The sequence below is a fragment of the Gymnoscopelus microlampas genome (assembly GCF_963454915.1).
Source record: "Gymnoscopelus microlampas genome assembly, chromosome: 13".
Classification (NCBI taxonomy): Eukaryota; Metazoa; Chordata; class Actinopteri; order Myctophiformes; family Myctophidae; genus Gymnoscopelus; species Gymnoscopelus microlampas.
Genome location: NC_139950.1, coordinates 49,335,950 through 49,353,449, shown reverse-complemented (window position 1 = coordinate 49,353,449; position 17,500 = coordinate 49,335,950). Strand labels below are relative to the sequence as shown.

Here is a 17,500-nt window from a genome sequence, read left to right as displayed (position 1 = left end):
TTATAGTAGTAGGATGATGGCTCTCCCCTCCTGATATGGCGCCCGCTACATACACCACAGAATCCGATGCGGCATCTACCTTTTTATGTCAATGGTAGCATGCACCTAGCCTTGGATCAATACCATTTTTGGGTTTCTGATTTGGTTCCTACATTATACCGGAGTTCCTATCAGGCAAAGATTTGGTGGCCCCCTTGTAGTAACTCTGAGGACCCCCTAACGGTGCCGGACCCCTTTGTTGAAGACCCCTGGTCTAAATGGATATACCTTTCCTGGTGAAACGGTGTGCCCTCCATTTCTTTCATTCAGGGTTCAATTTGTAAAAAAAAAAATAACAGAAGGGGAGACAATTTGATCTCTAAATGCTCTTTTCTTTTCTTGTATTTTCCCTTTCTTATGTCCTTTATTTTGAAGACCTCAGCTGTAGTAAGGTTTTCTAACATATATCTATACATTGTGTCTGTCTGGTGGGAAAAAAAACCTTGTATCCAAAACCGATATCTTTCAGGATTCAAATAAAAGTATCAAAAGTAGCAGATCTACAAGCTCGAAACGCGTCGCTTCATGCCACGTTTTGAGCTTGTAGATCTGCTATGGGCGTTAATTTACAACAAAACACAAAAAGTCCAATTACGGAGATAAGAGGTTTCTGCCCGACAACAACGATATATGGCTTTAGTTTTGAGCAAAAAAACCTTTATGCCAAACATAACTTCGGGGGTGACACACATCGCCCCCCCGCAGGGAGGGAGGGAGCACAGCCAGAAGCTTGCCTATAGACGAATCTACAGGCGCGCTGCCTGTAGCCGGCCATTGCTGAGGTGTCGCGGTGCGGAACGTTGACACCGCAGCTATGGCTGCCTACAGGCAGCGCGTCTGTTGATTCGTCTATAGGCCCAGCACGCGTTATTATGAATCCCACGCCGCGTCCTGGATTTAGACCCGCCTTACGTGTCTGATTGGCTCCCCGGCAGGCATAGTTTTACTGAGGTTAGGGTTAGGGTTAGGGTTAGGTTTAGGCATAGTCTTACTGAGGTTAGGGTTAGGGTTAGGGTTAGGTTTAGGCATAGTTTTACTGAGGTTAGGGTTAGGGTTGAGGTTAGGTATAGGCATAGTAGCAAAAACGAGAACTGTCAATCACAGCGACTACTGACCAATCACAGCGCCCGCTCAGCGGGTTTGCCACGACGCGGTGTGGGAATCATAATAACGCGCCCAGCACAGCAGCCATATTGTAGAAATTCAAAGGTGTTGCCAATGATACTAATGAAGGCTCTGTTCCATTCTGGTCAAACAGAGTCAGGGTGCTGATAGTGAGCATGTTGGCTCACTGGAAACACTCTGCTACACCAGTGGGTCTCAAGGTGTGGTCCAGGGACCCTCATGGTTCCTTGAGGGGGTTCCAAATGGCCTCTTACGGGTGTATAACTCTGAGAGTGTACAAATGGAACTAAATGGACCCGTAAGGGTCCATTTGGTTCCATTTGTACACTCTCAGAGTTATGGGGGTCGTAGAAACCACTGCGCTACACTACATGGAACAGAGCCTTCATTAGTATCATTGGTAACACCTGTGAAGGCAGTGATAACATGGCTGCTGTGCGTAGAGCCTATCATGATGATAACCTCTTGACGGCGGCGTCGATGTCAGAGATCTGGTCGGTGAGTTGCCTCCACTGCTCGGGATTCAGGGAGATGCCTTTCTTGCTGGGCTTCACCTCTCCGCCCGAGTCGATCCAGTACTGTCGGATGTCGACCAGAACCTGGCCTTTGAAGAGCGACACGGTGACAAACTTCATTTTGCCGAGGTTTAGCATGTCGTTGTCTTCGCCACCGCCACCTTCTCCTTTACCAACACTACCGTCGGAACGTTTGGGCGAGCCGCTGCGCTTTGAGCTTACCTCCCTCTTAACTTTCTTGCCGGCCGCTGCCGCGGCTGGTTTCTTGGGCGTGCTGCCCGTCTTCCTTTTCTTAGCTTTGGTCTCCCTGTCACTGTCCTCGCTTCCAGATGTGGAAGACAGGACCGCCTTGGATTTAGGCATCATGGCGTGTTTATATGGATGGACTTGTAGACTTCTGATTGGAGGAAGGAAGGAAATAATCTCCGGGGTAATAACGTCAAACCCTTTATACTCCTTCGTATACGACAAAGGGTGAAAAGGGAGGATACTTCATGTGGCCATGCCTGTGACATCACGTGGTCATGTGACATATCTATGACGTATGACTCCATATTTAACCCCCGTGTCTGAGCTCCAAATTATTTCAAAAAGTATAAAACGTGTGTCGTGTCCTGTCCTTATTGTGATGTCTTTGTATGATTGGGTGTTTGACTGGTTATTTTATTAATTTGTTTCTGTTTTATATTGATAGTTTTTTTAATGTTTTTAAAACATGTAAAGCGCTTTGTGACTGTCATTGTTCTTGTGAAAGGTGTCCATAGATAAAATGTACTTGAAGGGGTAGTTCACCCAAAACATGACTTATTTTCTATCAATTACCCAGCCCATGAAGCTCTTTTTTGTTTTTGTCGCATTCCTAAGCCAATAATTTGATGACCAGCGGAAAGATTCTAATGTCTCCGGTAGGAGACAAAAAGTTGACACTCTGTGTCTCCTACCGGAGCCGCCGGTCTTCAAATTAACTCATTTTACGCCATGATGCATAAAGTCGTTCTATTAAAAAAGTAGGCACGCTGTTTTAGGCGCCGTAACACAGCTCTGTGATGATCCATCGTCACTCAGAGAAGAAGTATGTGGATGTGACATCATTCCAAAAAACGTCACTTCCACCCGCCCTGACTATGGGATTTTCAGAAAAACAGCTGTAACCCAGTTGCTGTTTTTTGCATTGAAAACACTGTTTTCAGCGGGCCACAGCCCCAAAATGGCGGATCACGGTTGGAATGTTGTGGTCCGTCTGAATACACAGATCCCTCCGCCTACCCCTTCCCTCCGCCTTTTTTGTTTTTTTGGAACACAATGTCGCCTCCACGGCGTTTAAAATATCATCGGATGAAAAGGTAATTACGCTGGCAAGGGGATAACAAACGATGTTTAATACCTTGGCGGGCGACAAAAACAAAAAAGTCTCCATGGGGTGTGTAATCGATATAAAAAAGTTATTTTGGGGGTGAACTATCTCTTTAACTTCCTCCTCTCTCTCCTGCTAGCTGTGTTCCAGTGAGTGGGAGCGGGTCAGCGCTCAGTGGCTGCGGGTGGAGGCGGACCTGCTCCGGGAGAGGGCGGTGTTCGGCCCCGGGCCGGGGGTGGAGGCCCCCACCACCAGGGACTGGGTGCAGGACTCGGCCGAGGGGCCCAACCGCACCAGACCCCGCATCCGCAGGAGGGCCCTGCGGTGGTCCAAACAGGTACTGCACCATGCATGCAGTATGAACCATTATCTTATACTTTAGCTATTCAAAAATAGCAGATCTACAAGCTCATAGCGCGGCACCGAGTGCCGCTCTATGAGCTTGTAGATCTGCTATTTTTGAAAAATCATGAAAATTTGTGCAAATCTTTCTAAATCCTAACAGTTTTTGGAAAAAAACTTTTGTTGCTATAATTTCTATAAATGCTCAAACCTTTTCATGTCAAGGACCACCCAAAATTATATGTATTTGGTCGCGGACCCCCATCTCAAAATATGTTGTTCCAGGGACCCCCCAGAAGCAAAGATTTGAGTAAAAAAGATTCGCTTCAAAAAATATTATATTCAAAGATTTGCACAAATCTTAATGATTTTTCAAAAATAACAGATCTTAACTCTTTCAGTGCCAGAGTATTTTCATAAAGTACTCCCCCAGTACCAGCAATTTTCGTTTTTTTTGGTTTTGTTATTTTGTAATTTAATTTTCAAATAGCTTATGCAGTATGCAACTCATACGACAGTTCTACCAGTAGAGAGCAGCAAATCGAGCCATTGATCACCTCGTTGACTCGCTCGCCCTCTCCCAAACAGGCTCACGTCACATCCGGTCATAACCGGATGTTTACGTTTTCGACAATCTCTGATCGGGTTAAAATACGATGTTATACACAACTACGATGACTGATCGTCACCCAGACCAAAGAGAATAGACGTAGACCTCTCCGTTCGTTTTTTCTACCGTGTGAAAAACCGTGACTTTCCCTATTCTGGCCGAAAATGACCGCGGGAAAAAAATGAGAACCGGAAACGGAATCTGCGTCATGAAACCGGAACCCAATGAGTCTGAAGGAGTCAGGAAGTGAAAGTGATCATGAGAAATAAACAGAATAGCGCGACCACAGTCAAAAGTAAAAACTCGGGATTTCTCGTTCTGGCAGGGAGGGTACTCGGGGAAAACTCGGGATATCTCGGTGCGTGGCACTGAGAGAGTTAATATAAAACTGATCTAACATACCTAATCCCCTCTGGCAGGTGCCTGGCTCCCTGTGTCTGTGTCTGAGGACTGGAGCCTCTGAGCAAAACAACAGAAGTGGAATGGAACCTGAAGCAGGTACAGAGACACCCATGTTGACAGTTTGGGACCCCATGCACCTCTATAGGATGTTTGTTATGAGTGTGTAGTCTGTGGACAAACATCTCTCGTGTGGATCCTCCTTCCAGAGCCCAGGATCCTGTGTGAGCCCGGGGCCGAGGTCAACGAGGCGGACGAAACGTCCGATTGCGAGTGTCTGACCTTCTTCCCCGTCCTGAGCGAGACCCCCGCCTCCTCCTCCACAGAGGAGACCCCCTCTGAACACCCCACCTCCCCCGAGTCCTGCTCCAGGAGACCCTCCTGTCCTGACCTGCACATCATTCTGCAGGAGCTGCAGCCTGGAGAAGAGGTTAGTGTGTGTTATACTCTAGTCACCATGTGTGTCTGTGTGTTCAGAGGAAAAGAGAAAGGCATGGGTTGTGTGATAACTGAACTGCATGCAGTACCCGTGTAGAACGTGAGGTGAGCCCTAGATTGAGGGGGTAATTATAATAGAGAAGAGTCTACATGGATTATAGTAGGGCAGTTTCGAGGCTCCGTGAGCACCCCAAAAACACATCTCTTAAACCTGTTTTTTTAGGACCCTAAAGGTGTCTAGTTATGATTTCTGCTTGTTGCCCGTGTCAACTAATGTCCCATGGGGTTTATTTTTAACCCTTTCTGACACCTACCCCCAACCCAAACCATAACATGAAGATAACAGAGAATACCATAACTCTTGAAGTAAACAACATACAGCGACAAATTAACAAATTTTTCTATATCATTTTGACCCAAGGAATTAATTTAAGTGGTTATTATAAAGATTCAAGCACATCTTGACTCTATTTCATGACATAAACAGCCAAAAACAAGCAGAAAACATTCAAATCACATCTATATTTCTCTTTGTACTACATTTTTAAGGTGTATTCTTTTTTACCATATGTCTTTTCGGACCCTAAATGTGTCTAGTTAAGTTTTAATCTTGTTGCCCTGGTCAAATAAGGTCCCATGGGGTTTATTTGAACCCTTTGTTACACCTATTCCTAACCCGAACCATACAATGGAGACAATAGAAAATGCCATAACTCTTGAAGTAAACATACATAGACAAATGAACACATTTCTATATATAATTTTGACCCAAGGAATTCATTAAAGTGGCTATTATTAAGATTCAACCAGGTCTTGACTATTTCAGGACAGAAACTGCAAAAAACTAACAGAAAATGTTCAAATCACATCTATATTAATCCTTGTATTAAATACTTAAGGTGTATTCTACTTTACTGCATGTTTTTTTGGACCCTTATGGTGTCCAGTTAAGATTTCTGCTTGTTGCCCAGGTCAACTAATGTCCCATGGGGTTCATTTGGTGACCATTTTAAATCGATGTCCACAGGAGTGGCGTTTTCATATCTGAACCAGACAACGTACAAAGACAAATAAACCCACTTTTTCATAGAATGTTTACACCAGGAATCTAATGGAAAGGTCACTGACATGGTACAACCATTCTTTATTGGTGAAAAACAAACAAATATCAAATTCTGGCTTATATTTAGGCATAATATAACTTTCTTAAATAATCAAAACATAATGTCACTGATCGGTATCATCCATCTCAACCTCTTCCCTCTTATCATCATCATTAAATATTGTTAGGATGATCATACACCAACCTGAAAGCCTTTTGATATTTGGGGTTCTTCTGGAGCTTTTTGAGTGGTGCCACCTTGCCCTTGAAGGAATTAGTACAGCCCTGATCACTGAATACATGGTACCCAAGCAGGGTGCTACAGTATGGCTGCCCAAGAGAGGTTGTTAGCTCCGTGACATGTACCAGCTGACGGTGCCTGCCTGTGCCTGTGTCAAGGTAGATGAGCAGGTTGATGTCGTCATTAACATCAACAATCATTCTTGGCAAATCTGATAACACAAGAACTCACCAAAGTTATATAGGTATTGATCAATCAACTTTCTTCTCAATCTAATGCCACACGTTTATGAGCTGTTCCTTCCACGATGAGAGCAGCTGTTTCACATTTTGCCAGCCGGGATGCTGCCTCCTTACTCCCCCAGACCTTGAGCATCAACTGGCAGAGCTGTCGCTTATTTTCCGCATTGCCCAGAAAGAAAGTCCTGGGGTTTCCTGGTGGCTTGACCTTGCACTATGAATTTCTCCGAAAGTCCACGCCTCAGCCTCTACTGTGCCTTGATGGAATCAAGAGTGGTCTTGATTCCATCAAGGCGCAGTAGAGGCTGAGGCGCGGACCAGCTCACTTGCCCCCATGCCAGGACACACTCATCCCCCACATCCAGTGGGTGAACAATAGAGTGACCTGTTACAAGCGAGCAGCTGAGCCAATCTTTTGGAGGCCTAAATCCTATGATGATGGTCAGGGGTGGCAGAAAACATAAGGAGGGATTTTGGACCCTGTCTGGTCTTGTGGGCCAATTCTGCCCCTATCTCTCATTGACCTGTTGGCTGCTGGTGTCATCAGTGATGATGATGATGATGATGATGATGAGGAGGAGAGGGAAGAGGATGAGGTGGAGTTTGATGATGAGATGGATGATACTGATTGTGTGTTTTTCACCAATAAAGAATGGTTGTACCATGTCAGTGACCTTTCCATTAGATTCCTGTTGTAAACATTCTATGAAAAAGTGGGTTTATTTGTCTTTGTACGTTGTCTGGTTCAGATATGAAAACGCCACTCCTGTGGACGATTTAAAATGGTCACCAAATGAACCCCATGGGACATTAGTTGACCTGGGCAACTAGAAGAAATCTTAACTAGACACCATAAGGGTCCTAAAAACATGTGGTAAAGTAGAATACACCTTAAGTATTTAATACAAGGATTAATATAGATGTGATTTGAACATTTTCTGTTAGTTTTTTGCAGTTTCTGTCCTGAAATAGAGTCAAGACCTGCTTGAATCTTAATAATAACCACTTTAATGAATTCCTTGGGTCAAAATTATATAGAAAAATGTGTTCATTTGTCTCTGTATGTTGTTTACTTCAAGAGTTATGGTATTTTCTGTTACCTCCATTCTGTGGTTCAGATTGGGAATAGCCGAATAGGTGTCAGAAAGGGTTAAAATAAACCCCATGGGACATTATTTGACCTAGGCAACAAGAATGAATCTTAACTAGACACCATAAAGGTCCTAAAAAACATATGGTAAAAAAGAATACACGGTAAACGTTTAGTACAAAGAGAAATATAGACGTGATCATTATGATTTCAACATTTTCTGCTAGTTTTTGGCCGTTTCTGCCCTGAAATAGAGTCAATATGTGTTTGAATCTTAATAAAAAACACTTTAATGAATTCCTTGGGTCAAAATGATATAGAAAAATGTGTTCATTTGTTGCTGTATGTTGTTTACTTCAAGAGTTATGGTATTCTCTGTTATCTCCATGTTATGGTTTTGGTTGGGGGTAGGTGTCAGAAAGGGTTAAAAATAAACCCCATGGGACATTAGTTGACATGGGCAACAAGCAGAAATCATAACTAGACACCTTTAGGGTCCTAAAAAAACAGGTTTAAGAGATGTGTTTTTGGGGTGCTCACGGAGCCTCGAAACTGCCCTACTATTAAAGTTGTCAGCATATCTTCTATGGAAGAATGTCATCATCATAGCTTATTGTCTCCGCCAGAGGTGGAGAGTATGTTTTCGTTCTTGTCCTTCCGTGTGTCCGTCCGTCTCAGCCAAGCTAACATTGGTCAAGCTTCACGTGACACGTGACAATATGTTGTCACCAATGCTTTTGATTGGCTAGCGAGACGCATGACGAAATAAGAACCTATAAATAGGTGTGTCACTTCAAAAAATCATTTATATTTTTTGAAGTGAGCTTCCATCAGCCAAGCTAACATTGGTCAAGTGACACGTGCCAATATGTAATATAAATAGGTAAGACAGGATTAATCAGTACTGGCGGAGACCTGTGCTCCGAGGAGCACATTTTCTAGTTTTTATTTTGTTTTCGTGCGTGAAAAAAGGTAGTCGTCAGATTTTTTTTGTCATAGTTTTAGTCGACGAAATCAACACTGCTGTGACGTCACACTGCTGAGACACACACCCACACCTCAAACTTCTTCCAGTAGAGAGAGATAACATCCCTAATCCCCTTTGTGTTGGGAGAAGCATTTACTGTACTTTTAGACTGGATGGGATGTGCAAATGGAGAATAATGGTGATATGAAATACTGTACAATAAAAGCCATTGTTCTTGTCTTAGGTTGTCCCAATAGGTTGTCCCAATGCGACACACTGTGAGCTTGTAGATCTGCTATTTTCATAATATATTTTTTCATACATTTGAAAACTTGTGAAATGGGACATTCTGCATAATGAGTAGTTTCTACTTTTGGTACATTTTGATACCAATACTTTAGTATTTTTACTCTGTACATTTTTAATTCTGGATTTTACTTGTAACGGAATACTTCTACTGTACATTGCAGAATTGATACTTTTACTTAAGTAAAAAATATGAGTACTTCTTCCACCACTGGGTATAAGTGCTTAAAGTTGAGGGTTAATCCTCGCTTAGCGGACATTTAGCATCCTTTAGAGCCGTTGCTCTCTCTCTCTCTCTCTCTCTCTCTCTCTCTCTCTCTCTCTCTCGCGCGCGCGCGCGCGCGCGCGCGCGCGCGCGCGCGCGCGCGCTCTCTCTCTCTCTCTCTCTCTCTCTCTCTCTCTCTCTCTCTCTCTCTGTCTCTCTGTCTCTCTGTCTCTCTGTCTCTCTGTCTCTCTGTCTCTCTGTCTCTCTGTCTCTCTGTCTCTCTGTCTCTCTGTCTCTCTCTCTCTCTCTCTCTCTCTCTCTCTCTCTCTCTCTCTCGCGCGCGCTCTCTCTCGCTTGCTCGCTCTCTCTCTCGGGGGCATAAAGTACAGACATCATCACGCTCATAGACGGTCTTAACTCCTACAGTACTCACACCACTAATAATCACAATCATAATGATCTGACACAACGATGGCCCAGTGATGGTCTCATCTCTCCTCATTACTGTAATGTGTTAACGCACAGCAGTGAGTGGAAACTAAGTACTAAGTACATTTACTCAAGTACTGCACTTAAGTGCAATTTAGATGTTTTACTTTTACTTTGCATGAGAGTTACATAGTGAGTGTTGATACTTTATACTTCCACTACATCTGAAAATATTGTACTTTTTTACTTGGCTTTAGTTACTTAGTTGCTTGAAGAAGATTTAGATTATTATTATAAAACATTAATCACTAAATCCCTATACTATAGCCTACTTATCGTTCCTCTTGTAGTATTATTATTATTAAAACAGAAATCTTGAAATAGTGAAAATAGCAGATCTACAAGCATAATGTGACGCGTTGTGAGGTAGTAGATAGGCTATTATTTTCACTACTTTTGGTTGACACTCTTGTATGATGAACTAGGGCATTACTTTATGAAAAAACTAGTTGAAATGTTGAGATACAAGCTTTCTCCCCGACAGCAACGTTATGCTATTAGAAAAATGCCGCTCTACAAGTGCATAAAAGTGCATAATTTATTTTGGGACAATTTTGACTACTTTTACGTCTCTGTCGGATGTAAACCTCATATGTCTAAAACTGTTCCTTTTCAGGATTAGAATAAAAAAAAGAAGTAGCAGATCTACAAGCTCAAAACGAGCTTGTAGATCTGCTACTTTTGATGCTTTTGTGTGAGTCTGTAGTGTGATCAAGTAGGGTGTTAATTTATGATTTAAGATAAGAGGTTTCTGCCCGACAGCAATGTTATATTTTGATGCCAATACCTTTGTACTTTTAATCAAGTACAGTTTTGAACACATTAACGTGTTATTATTGCGTCTTTAACTCAAGTATAAATACATTTAGAGTACTTTTTCCCGCCGGAGATCTTTCCTCATTAACCCCTTCAATCCGGGAACGTTTTCATTTTTAGATTTCGATTACTTTGGCTATTAAAAAATAGCAGATCTACAAGCTCATAGCATGGCTATGAGCTTGTAGATCTGCTATTTTTTGTTGAAAAATCTTGAAAATTTGTGCAAATCTTTGAATATATATATTTGTAAGCGAACATGTGTAAAATATTTAGTTCTAGGGATCCCCTAGAAGCAAAGATTTGAGTTACAAATGTTCGCTTTAAAAAATAATATACCGTATTCAATAATGTGCACACATTCTCCACTATTTAAAAAAAAACATTTGTAATTCAAATCTTTGCTTCTGGGGGTCCCTGGAACTAAATATTTTGAGAAGCGGGTCCGCGCGGCCAAATACATATCTAAAAATGTTTTCTAAATCCTACAGTATATTGCTATATCAGTGGTGCTACAACTTTAAGGACCCCCCCCCCATTTTCTGTAGATCTGCTATTTTTGAATAGCCAAAGAAAATCTTAAAATGTCACAGATACGTTCCCGGTTTTAATGGGTTAATGTAATGGGTGTATAACCCTTTTATACACGTTTGACTCGAGACCCTCGCCGCTCCGGCTACCATGCGGCGCCATTTAATGTTTCTGACACGAGTATTAATAAAAACAGTGGGAGGTTGACGCAAGCTGTCTCATAGCCTGCTTAGTACGCTGAGCCTCGCCGTGTTGCCCCCCCGCTGTCTCTCAAACGCCTCACTGAGCATCCTTTTTTATGAGGCCTAATATTTTATATTCCTACTGTGTGATGGTCAGATGATGTGTGTAGCAGATGATGTGTACTGTTATAGAGCATTGGTTCTCAAACTTTTTCATGTCAAGGACCCCCAAATTGACACATATTAGCCCGTGGACCCCCATTTCAAAATATATGCCAGGGACCCCCATAAGAGAAGTTTTTTTTACGGCTCTAGCAGTGATTCTCAACCATTTTAATTTCAAGGACCCCCAGTTTGACATGCATTAGGGCTACGGACCCCCATTTAATGGCATTTCTATCACTTGGAACGCAATTTATATTGTAAAATCTATGTCAATTTAACTCTGAGAGTGTACAAATGGAACCAAATGGACCCTAACGGGTCCATTTGGTTCCATTTGTACACTCTCAGAGTTACAGACCCATAAGGGGCCATTTGGTGCCTAATCTATCATTTAGCTGGGGACCCCCTGGAACTCCCTCAAGGACCCCTGGGGGTCCCCGGACCCCACTTTGAGAACCAATGTTATAGAGCATTGGTTCTTAAAAGGGGGTTACCAGGGGGTAGGTCAGGGGGGTGATGCAACTTTGATGATGGACAGGGCCACTATATTTCCACAGTCACTCCAGAGGGACACATTCTGTCGGGCCGTTCTATGTCACACAAAAATAGCAAAAATAGCAGATCTACAAGCTCAAGATGCGTCACAGGGGGGGGGCGCGTTTTGAGCTTGTAGATCTGCTATTTTTTGCTATTTTTGAATTGGAATCCAGATTTATTTTGCTATTTTTAAATCGTAATCCTGAAAAGTAACATTTTTTATTTAATTTCAAATGCATTGCCATTTAGTTATACTTATGTTAACTTTATGAACTTACATACAAATACATTGGATATAAAAAAGACGATAGAATTTTAATACTAGTCATTAAGCTACTAATACAGACTGAAGTAATTAAAGCGGGTCATGTTTAGAATCATAACAGCTGAAATCAATAATGTATCAGTATTCTGATATTAACCTGTGGGCGGCATTAAGTGAAGGTGGGGGCCGCATGTGGCCCCCGGGCCGCCAGTTGCCCATGTATGGGGTAGGTTTATACTCCCCACATCACGCCTTCCTTCTAGAAGCTTCTACCCTAACATGCTGTGGACCAGATTGGAGACACTAGGCCTAGACGACGGAGGGCGACGGCGTGTTCCACCACCGATAAACCAACGCCACAGTTTTTATGTTGACCATCATCGTGCTCACAGTTTAACACACTCAGGGAGAACATTATAGCACGGCGGGTCATGCTATCGTATTGCGGCCCTCCGCGGCTACATGAGGGAAACACTGCTCTCTCTGTGTGTGTGTGTGTGTGTGTGTGTGTGTGTGTGTGTGTGTGTGTGTGTGTGTGTGCGTGTGTAAGTGTGTGTGTGTGTGTGTGTGTGTGTGTGTGTGTGTGTGTGTGGGTGTGGGTGTGGGTGTGCGTGCACGTGTGCTGGTGTCCTGCTGAGCTTCCTGTCAAATGAACGCAGTCATTAGTTCTGAGGAATGCACACATGACTCTCTCTCTCTCTCTCTCTCTCTCTCTCTCTCTCTCTCTCTCTCTCTCTCTCTCTCTCTCTCTCTCTCTCTCTCTCTCTCTCTCTCTCTCTCTCTCTCTCTCTCTCTCTCTCTCTCTCTCTCTCTCTCCCCCTCTCTCACACGCATACACACACACACACATGGAGGGGCACACAAAGGGAGAGAGCACACTTGTAATTAGCTTGCCAGCGCCAATAGTGTGATTATGAGTGTATAATGTGTGTGGGGAGGAATCAATGGGCAGACATTAGCCTCAGTCAATAAGAGACGGCCCCTCCCCCACCAGACTGATAACCCACATTCTGTCTGTCTGACACACAGACCACAAACCTCTTATCTCCAGTTTTTTTTTTACTTTTTGTATTTTTTTCATAAATCAAGGCCCTACTACTTGATCAGACTACAGCGTCACATAAAAGCATCAGAAGCAGCAGGTCCGCAAGGAAAGCCACGCGTTTCGAGTTTGTCGATCTGTCTATTTTTTGAATCCTGAAAAGTAACAGTTTTGGACTTATGTGGTTTCCACCCGACGGAGACGATATTTCACCGATCGTAGATAAAACTGCAAAATTAAAATTAACTAAAGTTTAGATTTTTCTTATTTTTTGGGGGATTTTTTTTCTCTCCGAAAAGAAATTTCCTGTTTTTAACAGATTGTCGCCGATATCATCTTTGTGTTTGCGTGAAAAAAAAATCACACATTTCTGACAATGTCATCATTGTCGTCTCTCTTCTCTCTGAACATCCCCAAGTGTTACAGTAAATTGGGAGTTAAGTAGAGTTTAAGTAGACCCTCTCACAGGTCTGTATAACCCTGATAGGGTACAAACAGAACCACATGGACCCTTTTTGGTGTATTAACACTCATGGTTCAGGCAGCGTGTGAGACTCAACCTTGACTCGTGTTCAGATATGTGATGTCTCATGATGGAGGCCATTACTCTGTGTCTGCATGCGGAGCTCTCACACACACGGCCCTGATCACTTAGCAGCTTTCCTATTGTGTGCGTGGCAGTGATTAATTCCCCTAATAATGGAGGAGAGAGAGAGCGAGAGAGAGAGAGAGAGACTCTTCTCCGCAAGCCGGGGCAGCAGTCGACAGCGTTGCCAGATTTTTGCGAGATAAATAAGCAACTAATTCTATATGAAAACAATTAAGCCCAAAAGAAAGCGACTAGGCTATATGGCTATTTGAAAATAGCTGATCTACAAGCTCACAGCTTGTAAGATCTGCTATGTTCCAAAAAAAACATTTTAACAACACAAATCTTGTATGGGGGGCGGAGGGGGTGTGCCTGGCACAAACATATTTTCAGACAAATCTGCAGAAAAATTCATATTAATTTGGTCTTGACATGAACATGTTGAAGAACCACTGGTTTAAACAACATTAAAGGAAGCAAAGCCCAAATAAGCAACTAGACTTTAAAAACAAGCCCCAAAAAATAAAACCACAACCACCAATATTGACAAGCAACTTCACAGAAAAACAAGCCCAAAGTTGCTACAATAATAACCAGACGTGGCAACACTGGCAGGCGAGCGGGAGGAGGAGGAGGGTCTGATTTGATTAATATAAATTGTGAGAGGGCCTATGGGTGGGCTCGGGACCCATATGGTTTCAGGGCACCGCTGTGTCCCAGGGGGCCTTTAGCGGGGGGCCACCGCCGAGAGAGAGAGAGAGGGGCCAGGTGCAGCACACTCACTGTGAAATGAGGGGAGACAATAGAATTAGCCACGTTATCATCACAGCGCACTTTAGCATTAGCTACAGCGCCCACCACGAGCGGCGCTCACTCACTGCTAAAAGCTGTGTGTGTGTGTGTGTGTGTGTGTGTGTGTGTGTGTGTGTGTGTGTGTGTGTGTGTGTGTGTGTGTGTGTGTGTGTCAGTGGTGGAAGAAGTACTCAGATACTTTACTTAAGTAAAAGTAGAAATACCACAATATAAAATAAAAATACTTACAATTAAAAGGCCTGTGTTCAAAATGTTACTTGAGTAAAAAGTAACATTGGCATTAAAATAAACATTAAAATAAAGGTGTAGTACCAAAAGTAAAAGTGCTAAAATGTTTGAAAAAAGCAGACCTACAAGCTCACAACACGCTGTGAGCTTGTAGATCGGCTATTTTCAAATAGCCCATGTACAAAATATTATAGTTTTATAATATGATTATATATATATATATATATATATATATATATATATATATATATATATATATATACACACACACACACACACACATACATACATAACTGAAGTTTTCAAATAATTGCAGTCGAGTAAAAAGTTAAATATCTGCCTCTGAGATGTAGTGGAGTAAAAGTATTGAAAATTGGGAATACTTCAGTAAGTAAAAAAATACCAAAATATTTTGAGTAAATGTACTTAGTTACATCACTGTGTGTGTGTGTGTGTGTGTGTGTGTGTGTGTGTGTGTGTGTGTGTGTGTGTGTGTGTGTGTGTGAGTAAAGACAGAGGGTCCGGGGCCTCCTCCTGTGTGTGTGTGTGTGTGTGTGTGTGTGTGTGTGTGTGAGTAAAGACAGAGGGTCCGGGGCCTCCTCCTCTCCATCAATCAGCTGTGTTAATGAAGTGCTGGACTGTGTCATTTTAATAATGATTAAAATAAGTGATTAAAATGATCAATCAACTGAAGCCTGCAGTGTGTTCGGCGCCGTGCCGCCGCCCGCTACGCCGCCACGCCCTGTGACACAAAATGTGCTGATGTGTGTTTAGTGTCCTTTAAATGGAAGCTAATGTGGATATATCTCTCTCTCTCTCTCTCTCTCTCTCTCTCTCTCTCTCTCTCTCTCTCTCTCTCTCTCTCTCTCTCTCTCTCCCTCTCTGCGGGTGTCTCTCTCCCCTCTCTCTCATGCAGGTGGTGTGTAAGATGTGTGTGGTGGTGGTCTCAGGTCTCAGGGTCACAGAGGGTCTGGTTCTCTTCGGGAAGGAGAGCCTCTACGTGTGTGAAGGCTTCACCGTCAACTCAGCTGGAGATGTCTGCTGCAGAAAGCACCATCCCAGCAGGTACACTGCTGTGTGTGTGTGTGTGGGGGTGTGTGTGTGTGTGTGTGTGGGTGTGGGTGTGCGCGTGTGGGTTTTAGTCTCACGAGGCAGACTGAGAGGCAGACGGTACAAAGTTCAAATGCTTCCTGCGTCAGACAGTCTGAAAATGATGGGAGGATAACGCGGACGCCTCTTTCCCCACTTCCGCTTCGTCTCGAAAATGTGTCCTCATATAAATGTCCATAATCTAAGCATATATACAGCGGTGTAAAGTAACTAAGTACATTGACTCAAGTACTGTACTTAAGTACAGTTTTGAGGTACTTTTACTTTACTGGAGTATTTCCAATTGTCTATACTTTTACTTCTACTCCACTACATCTGTGAGGCAAATATTGTACTTTTACTCCACTACAATTATTTGAAAACTTTAGTTACTTTGCAGATGTACATTAACCATATACATATATCCCTTCATGTATGTCTGTGTGTACTGTAGCCATAACCCTATAAATATAAACATAGCTATTTAATGATCTAATTCAGGGGTCTTCAACAGGGGGTCCAGGACCCCCAGGGGGCCCTCAGAGTTTTGACAGGGGGGGGCGCCAAATCTTTGTGTGATTATTATTATATTAACCACTTGAACCCCATCATCCCTATTCTGGAGGGACGGCGATTTTCGGTTTTAAATTGAGGGTTAAATGTCTGAAATAAACAAAAAACATGAATTCACTGATGACAGTGCTGTCAAACAATTCTATGAAGCTATCTATGAAATCTATGAAAAAGTTGAATCTGCAACACAGTTTTATACAATATGTAGTGGTGGGGGGGTGGGGGGTCCCTGCTTCATCTCTCTCTCAGCTAGGGGGTCCTTGGCCTGAAAAACCTTGAAGACCCCCCTGATCCAAGTCAAAGTCTACTTTCTCTCTCTCTCCCTCCTTTTCTCTCTGTCTCTCTCTGTGTCTCTCGTCCAGTGTGAGGGAGTCGTCCATCTCCATGTCCATCATGTTGAGTAAAGAAGCAACGTCAGCCAGCTGTAAACGCTGGCCTTATGAGGACCTAAAGGAGACCCGCTTCATACGCTTCCTCTTAGAGGTCAGTTTACATGTGTATTACTTACATTATATTTATATTACTTTATACGCTTCCTCTTAGAGGTCAGTTTACATGTGTATTACTTACATTATATTTATATTACTTTATACGCTTCCTCTTAGAGGTCAGTTTACATGTGTATTACATACATTATATTTATATTACTTTATACGCTTCCTCTTAGAGGTCAGTTTACATGTGTATTACTTACATTATATTTATATTACTTTATACGCTTCCTCTTAGAGGTCAGTTTTACATGTGTGTTTTACATACATTATATTTATAGGCATGTTGGGATTTATCCTAAATCAATTGAAATCAAATCAAACTGGTGACAATTTAAATCCATTTAATAAAACTTTTATCGCGATGCAAAAGATTGCCAAAAAAAAAAGAAAATACAGGATGTTAGTCAGAGAATTGAAATTGAAAAGAGTGTTCAGTCATTTGCTACTGTATTGAAAAGAGAGAGAGAAAACAGTATTGTAAAAAAAAATGTAAGTGAATAAAATACTGGATTTGTGTAAGAGAGAAAAAAAAACATTTGTCTGGAAACTAATTCTGTGTTTAAAAAATCGTGAAAAATTGTTTGGTGAAACTAGTATTTATCCATAATAAAGTAAAGTTACATGCCCTACTTACAATATATTTATCACATATATATTTATCCATAATAAAGTAAAGTTACATGCCCTACTTACAATATATTTCATATCGTTGCTG

General features: G+C 42.3%; 2 protein-coding genes across 6 annotated transcripts in view; one reads left to right on the top strand and one right to left on the bottom strand.

The window, feature by feature from the left end:
- The window catches only part of wdfy4 (WDFY family member 4), a 187,371-nt gene that overhangs the window by 123,518 nt on the left and 46,353 nt on the right, over positions 1 to 17,500 (top strand). For all 5 annotated transcript variants that reach the window (XM_084076960.1, XM_084076962.1, XM_084076961.1 and 2 more), the window contains 5 exons: positions 3,173 to 3,370; positions 4,405 to 4,483; positions 4,594 to 4,814; positions 15,546 to 15,694; positions 16,654 to 16,774. In XM_084076960.1, the coding sequence (XP_083933086.1) occupies positions 3,173 to 3,370; positions 4,405 to 4,483; positions 4,594 to 4,814; positions 15,546 to 15,694; positions 16,654 to 16,774 (768 nt within the window). The remainder of the gene's footprint in view (positions 1 to 3,172; positions 3,371 to 4,404; positions 4,484 to 4,593; positions 4,815 to 15,545; positions 15,695 to 16,653; positions 16,775 to 17,500) is intronic.
- Positions 1,614 to 2,045, bottom strand: LOC311058101 (activated RNA polymerase II transcriptional coactivator p15-like; the record flags this gene model as incomplete). Its single annotated transcript, XM_084075407.1, has 1 exon — positions 1,614 to 2,045. The coding sequence occupies one exon, from the start codon at positions 2,043 to 2,045 to the stop codon at positions 1,614 to 1,616; it is 432 nt and encodes a 143-aa protein (XP_083931533.1).